We start from the raw sequence: 6,842 nt of genomic DNA, 5'->3' as shown, positions 1-6,842 counted from the left end.
GAATTAACATGTACCAGAATAATTTTTGAATTTCAAAAGTCGAAATTTTTCTATTTGAACTAATGTCAATTCCCGCCCCCGGTACTCGTCGCGCGTATTTAATTGCGGTTTCAGCTTTTTGATGTAGATCGCTTCTATTGCCATTAGTTTTTCAACCCCGGGACATTCATCTAGGATGTCCCATTCAATATGCGCTGTACCACCACATTCAACAAGGTGTTGTCCCACAGGGGAATCCTTCTTTTGATGCTCCGAAATTCTAGTGGTAACATGTCGGCTGGTTTGGCCAACATAGATGGAACTGCATCACCCTTTAGCTACTCTGCTTTAATCCTACAGCTACTATTGGTAAGATCTATTTTTATGCCCAATTGAGTTTCAGAAATGATCTTTGATGAGTTTCGCGGACCTACCGGAACATCTGATCATTAGCATATACGAAAGTTTGTCCGTGTATGACAAGCTGCAGTTGAGTTGCGCATGTTGGAAGTTACGCGAAGCAGTATTTTATCCTACCTTATGGAATGGTTATCAGTTATATATTGCACAAAGAGACAAATCGGAACATGATGAAGTTAGTTCGAGTGTTGTGTTATTTTTCGAGCATGTACCAAATGATTCGCTACACAGCTTAATTTGGAAACTCGACAATCAGTATCTGAACAGGCTGCTCTCTTTGTGTGTCAATCACAGAAACTCAGAAACTCATTGAATTGCATCCATATTGTTGATGACAAATTGAGTAACGAACAGCTTCAGATTGTTTGTGAATCATTGTCAGAAAACGGCGTAAATCACTGCCTTGAGCGTATTGGCATTGCTGGATCGGAAGTAGGAACAGGCGAATCCCTAATGACATTAGCTAAATGTTTCCCGCGCTTAAATGGCCTTGGTAAGAATAGATGTTTTGTCGACAATAAATTCTTAAAGGTTCATAGGACACTTTTCATAGGTTCATAGCAAATTTACATCTTCCCTCCTATTTCGACCTGCCTGCCTGTTGACAAATTTTAAAAAATGCTATTGATTTGACCCGCTAATAATTCTGACCATGTAGCGTGCGTCGGTCTCGGGCGTTATTTGTCAGAAAGAATTGCCAGAGAAGAAGAAATTGTCAATTAAAACAGCAGAGAAGAAATTGTCAATCAAAATTTAAATTGATTAAAAACGAACGTTTTCGAACATCGCGTTCATCGTCAGGTCTAAAATCATTTACAAAGTATAAAAACTCGTCTTTGACTCTAATTCTAAGAAATGAGATAAAATAACAACGAACTTATGAAATTATTTACAGTTAAAATCATATTTACAACAATTTATTTACACTTATTACAATAAAATTACTTCAATCTTTATTCCGGAGTTTTGAAGAAATCCGGGTGTATTGTTCTCCATTCCTGAAAAGGAGTTTTTACTTTCATTCCTATCTGTTGTGATTTTTTATTTGTTGGGGTTGAGAAAGTTTCGAATTAACATGTACCAGAATAATTTTTGAATTTCAAAAGTCAAAATTTTTCTATTTGAACTAATGTCAATTCCCGCCCCCGGTACTCGTCGCGCGTATTTAATTGCGGTTTCAGCTTTTTGATGTAGATCGCTTCTATTGCCATTAGTTTTTCAACCCCGGGACATTCATCTAGGATGTCCCATTCAATATGCGCTGTACCACCACATTCAACAAGGTGTTGTCCCACAGGGGAATCCTTCTTTTGATGCTCCGAAATTCTAGTGGTAACATGTCGGCTGGTTTGGCCAACATAGATGGAACTGCATCCATTACATGTAACTTTATATAACACATGGGATTTCAGATTCTTATCCAAAGATGATTTCTGGGTGGGCAAGAATGTTCTTACTTTTCTTGTGAAAATGATTTGAATATCACACAATTTTTTCAGTCTACTTACAACATATGGAGCGATGTTTCCTCTGTATTGAACAAAACACATCGGTTTAAGCTCATTTTTGCTAAGACTTTTAACTGTTTTGAGAAACGTCTCATTTACAACACTGGATGAGCACTCAGTTGGATACTGATTTTGAGTCCAGATCTCCTGATTTTTCTTATGAGCTACATCAAAGGATTGCCAGTCACTGGTTGTGTTAAAAATCCTACGCACAGTCTCTTGAATCACATTTTTTAATGTTGTAACGGTGAACAGCTACGGAAATTAAGAAGCCGTTATCGGTCGACTTTTGATACCATTGACAGCTAATTTTTCCATTTTCGTTTACGTTTGTTTAGATCTAGGAATGCCAGGTCCCCACTATCGGTTTCTCAAGTGTGAATTGTAAGTTATTGTTAAGAGAATTTGCATGCTCAACATAATCTAGAGAGTTCCCATTGACAGTGCACACTATATGATCCACATACCTCTTGAATAATTTCACTTCATGTGTGTCCTCTGTCGTACCTTTCCCTGCACAATTAGTCATTGATAGCTTGGCATTTTGCATGATACCCGTTTTTGCATGATTCGCACTCGAATCCTTTCCCTCGGAAAGTAACGCGTCGGTTACAATCAATGCATATTCCCTTCCAGGCAGGGGTTTTGTTCTTCCCTTATCTGGTTTCTGTAAGGAAATTTCAAAAGATTTCATCCACAATTTTGCCAAAATTACCGCCAACGAAGCACCGATTGCTAAACCGTCCGATATTTTATTAAACTTAAAGTGAGCATTCGTTACGGCTAGTCGGAAAAGGCTCTTCATAGCTGACCTCGAAATCTCAGGAACCTCGTCAATGGAGTACATTTCTTTAAGTGCAAATTAAATTGCCTCCTCAACCGGTACATTGGTGTACAAGCTTTTAACATCCAGAGTTACTACTATTTCATCTTCATCCAGTTCGGTAGCCTCTAAAGCGGATGTAGCATCCTTCGAATAGTTTCGATATTTGCGCCTGGTACTCTCTCGAGAAAAGAAGACAGAAATTTATTGAGGTTCTCGTAACTGCTGCCGGTTATTGGCAGAACGGGCCGAAGCGGCGTACCGTTTTTATGTACTTTAGCAAGTCCATAAAGCCTGGCCTGTTGTCCTGAGTCTGTGATAAATCTTCTCACTTATCTTTCCCTGTTTCATTAATTGATGCAAACTGTTATCAGTTTCTCCGTTTTTATTGTTTGATCATCGGTTTCTTCATTACGAGCCTCAAACTGATTGGCACTAAGGACTTCATTTAGTTTATTCGAGTATGTTGTCCGTTTCATAACAATAAAAACCACAACCTTTATCAAATGGTACAGCTAGTAATTTTTGATCTCTCAAAAAATCCTTAACTTTTTAACTCCTCTATCCATTGGTGTCTCACGTACGTTCTTGGCGTACCATTTGGCATATTCTATTTCACAACTTTTCACCATCAGTGTTGTTCTCCCTTAACTCACGAGCTTATCTGTCTACGTCCGCAAGGAAGTGTACTTCATTGAGTTTGTATCTGACTGGATGCTTTTGACCTAATGATAAGACGTCCAGAACAAATCTCGGCAGTTCAACACCGTCCAGTGTAACAACATTATTATGAGATCAATTCCGCAAAGGCCTTTCCTGTCTCTCAGACAGCTTCGCTAACTTGTCATTCAGTCTCTTACTAATCAATTCAGAATGATATCTCATTTCCGTTCTAATGCTGTACACAATTGAAGGTAAAAGTTCTGTTTTAACTTCTTTCCTGAGAATGTCTATTCTCCCCCAAGTTTTTCCTCGAACAGTCTACTGCCATGTTCTGCACGACTTATTTCTTCCTTTAAGAGCTTAAGCTGAAAACTTTGCACCGCTTGTTCTGAAAAAACTTCGTTTTTGGGAATTCGACACTTCAAAAAATCCGGAGTGATATCATTGTTATTACAATTTTTCAGAAAATCTATTCGATATTTACAGATTATTATTTTATTTGAAGATTTTACGCATTTTAGGAATTGTTTTAAAAAGTTGTTGTGTCTGAGAATTTATCTGAGCCGTGGTTGTGGTAGAATTTCTTACATCACGGAAGCTCGCTCAAGGACGGGGCAATGAAGCCCTATTGTTCAGGAGCTACACTCTCGTTCGGTGCTTTTTCTACCAGTCTTACCTTTGCTCTCGCCTTCCTATGGCGTTTACCGAGGTTTTTCCTTTTTTGAGCAGAGCTTTCTGGTTTCCTTGGTGGCGCAGAACAATGTCAGTGACTTGATCTCACGTGCCGGTTCCTGGTGGAGCACATTGTAGTCTCCCAGCTGTGTTTTCGCCTTCCGTTTCGATATCAGGTGCTTTATCACCCTCAGAACCAGTATCCCAGTGCTCAACAACTCTTTGAAATTACCAGGGGTTCCAGTGCGCTGGCAGTATACCAGTGCGCTTTAACCTTGTTGTTATTCGTGGTCAAGTAGTTTGTCAGCTCTTGTACACTACTTGGTCTGTAGTTATTCGATTTGTGGCTCGAGATGCTGTTGTTGATCAGATCATGCCACACAACTATGTCATTCCTCGTGCTCAATTGGCTCTTGACCAGAAAATTCTGCGCGTTTTTCAAGTACCAGAATAATTTTTGATTTTGAAAAGTCAAAATTTTTATTTGAACTAATACTTCAATGTTAATACTTCAAATAGGGGAGGCTAGTTGAGTTTCGACTATCTTTTTAAACCGCAAACTGTGACCGCTTTCATAAAAGGACTTTGTAAAGGCACGCTGTTGTCGCCTTTTTAGGAAGAATTGAGCTAATGGGAAGAAATATTTGAGTTTTCAAGCTAATTTTATGTGAAAATGAAATTAACTAAATTAAGATATTATCTTACCCAACACTAAATGAATCTTTGACCGGGATCTTCACAGCTGTACGTCAGTATAACAAGTTCAACTGGTCTAAAAAACCGATTGTTAATTTTCTTATGGAAATTTGTCAATGAAAGATTCGATTCACGAAATCTCTACACGTGGCAATTGTTCAGCGACTGTCATTTCTGCAGAAATACAAGGCATAAGTTTTTAAATAAAGACGAATTGAACTTACTTATCCCTGTGGGCAACTGCGAAACCCCAACCACAACAACAAAAGCATTTCGTTTTTTTGAAATCTATCAATAAAGGATTATTACGCACAAACATAAGCTGAGAAAAATAAAAAAAGACAACTATTGAAAACAAACAATTAATGGCGAAAGTAAATGACTCAAACTAACATCCAACAGCTCCCAATGAAGCATCAACTATTTTGCACCACCTAAGTGGTCTAGAGCCTCAAATGCCAGAGGAGGCAGCTCCTTAGGAGTGAAGCTAAATTTTGTACTTAGATTTGACATGTCAGCGTAGCTGTCCTATTTTTGGGCAGAGAACTTGATGCCAGTTGTTTCAGAATTGTTGAAGCTGATGGGCCAACTCCGCCAGTCCACAAGAAGACAAGTGGACAAAGCATTGCTTTCTTTGACATAAATTTTTCTTTTTATGTTTGTTCTTTATTTACAATTGTTCCTTTTTTTTATAGAATCGTGATACTTGTAGGCTTCGCGACTGCTTTCGGGGCGGGCAACTGTTTGCTAGCAGGTTAAAAATTTTTACATCAAATGGTGTTTTGAATTAAAACAGTTCTCGGTTTGTAACAACATTGTACGCAAAACATCCAAAAATGCTCTGACTTTTAGATTAAAAAACGTTTTCGTTGATTGCGAGCCTACTGACGCAGTGTATAATAGATTCAGTTCTTTTCTGGCTAAAATATGAACATTTTTAGTAGCAGACACACTTGACCTCTTTAGCTAATGTATTTTATGGAATTTTTTTAGATTTCTCATACACGCACAGAATTACAGATGAACAGTTTAGCGATTTCTTGAAGCTGTTCCCTGAGAAGCAATTGAAGAAAGTGAATTTGGACAATGTGAATTGGCTCGAAGACACTTCAATCAGCTTCCTTTGTAACAAGCATGCCTCTACTCTCACTCATCTTAACATAGACGGAGAAAATAACACAGACGATGTCTTCGGACCTATTTCTAGATGCTACAATTTAACGTCAATCGTTGTCAATTTTTCTCAGGGATTAACCGATGCTGCTTTAGATGCTTTATCGGAAAAGCAAATTTTTACTGAAATTTGTTTCAGAAAAGGGAGCAATTTCACAGAAGAAGGTCTCAACCAGCTTTTACTTACTCTAGATTTATCAAATCTGAACGTTCTGAACTTATCTGAATGCAGTAATTTGACGAACTCGGGTGCTTTATTGATTGCAGCGCATTGCAAGAATTTGACCAATCTTTCCCTGTGTTGGTGTTGGGAAATAGACGATGTTGGTATTTTGCCAATTGTGACGGAATGTTCTAAGATGGTGGAAATGGATTTGACAGGCATGCATAAACTGACTGGTCATTCGTTTCTGGTTATTCCAGTGAAAATGCCAAAGTTAACTCTGCTCAAACTTGAAATGTGCAATGATGTTGATGATGAGGTGTTACATATGGTAGTGATACAGATGAAAGGAAAGCTGGAGATAATTAACTACTATTATGAGACTATTGTTTATGATCCAAATGCAGATGATAATGAAAGAGTCTTGTTGTTTTAGAGCTGATGCTTCTACACAGCTGCGTACTTGTACATATCTGTAATTATTGAAGGTCACAATTTATTTTTTCCAAGCCAAATCCTGCTGAAGGTCAACTTGAGTAAGTAGCTAGTGAAGTAGGTCCTGCTTTTATATAGGTAAAACGGTGGCTTGAGGAAAGAAAAAACTTAAGTATTGACGTATGAATCGTTTAATGCTGGCTTGTTTTGAGTTCATCAGTTTATAAATGTTTTTGCTTTTGGTCTTCCCTAGTGATCGAAGAATTTATAATCTTGCAAGAATCTTGCAAGCAATCTTGCAAGGGAATGC

General features: G+C 38.1%; 1 protein-coding gene across 1 annotated transcript; it reads left to right on the top strand.

Annotated features, from left to right (window-relative positions):
• Positions 1-380: 380 nt before the first annotated feature.
• LOC142346599 (uncharacterized) lies at positions 381-6,612 on the top strand. The gene is made up of 2 exons (XM_075398876.1): positions 381-892; positions 5,755-6,612. Exons 1-2 carry the CDS (start codon positions 853-855, stop codon positions 6,531-6,533), a joined length of 819 nt encoding a protein of 272 aa, XP_075254991.1. The 5' UTR covers positions 381-852; the 3' UTR covers positions 6,534-6,612.
• Positions 6,613-6,842: the final 230 nt, after the last annotated feature.

This window comes from Convolutriloba macropyga, chromosome 1 (genome assembly GCF_964194025.1).
Source record: "Convolutriloba macropyga chromosome 1, txConMacr16.3, whole genome shotgun sequence".
Lineage (NCBI taxonomy): Eukaryota > Metazoa > Xenacoelomorpha > Acoela > Convolutidae > Convolutriloba > Convolutriloba macropyga.
This window is presented reverse-complemented; position numbering and strand designations above follow the sequence as displayed.

Excerpts from the sequence above, each read along its gene's own strand:
- LOC142346599 (XM_075398876.1), top strand. The coding sequence starts at position 853 with ATGACATTAGCTAAATGTTTCCCGCGCTTAAATGGCCTTG. Across the intron at positions 893-5,754 it reads CCCGCGCTTAAATGGCCTTG|ATTTCTCATACACGCACAGA; the intron begins GTAAGAATAGAT and ends GAATTTTTTTAG.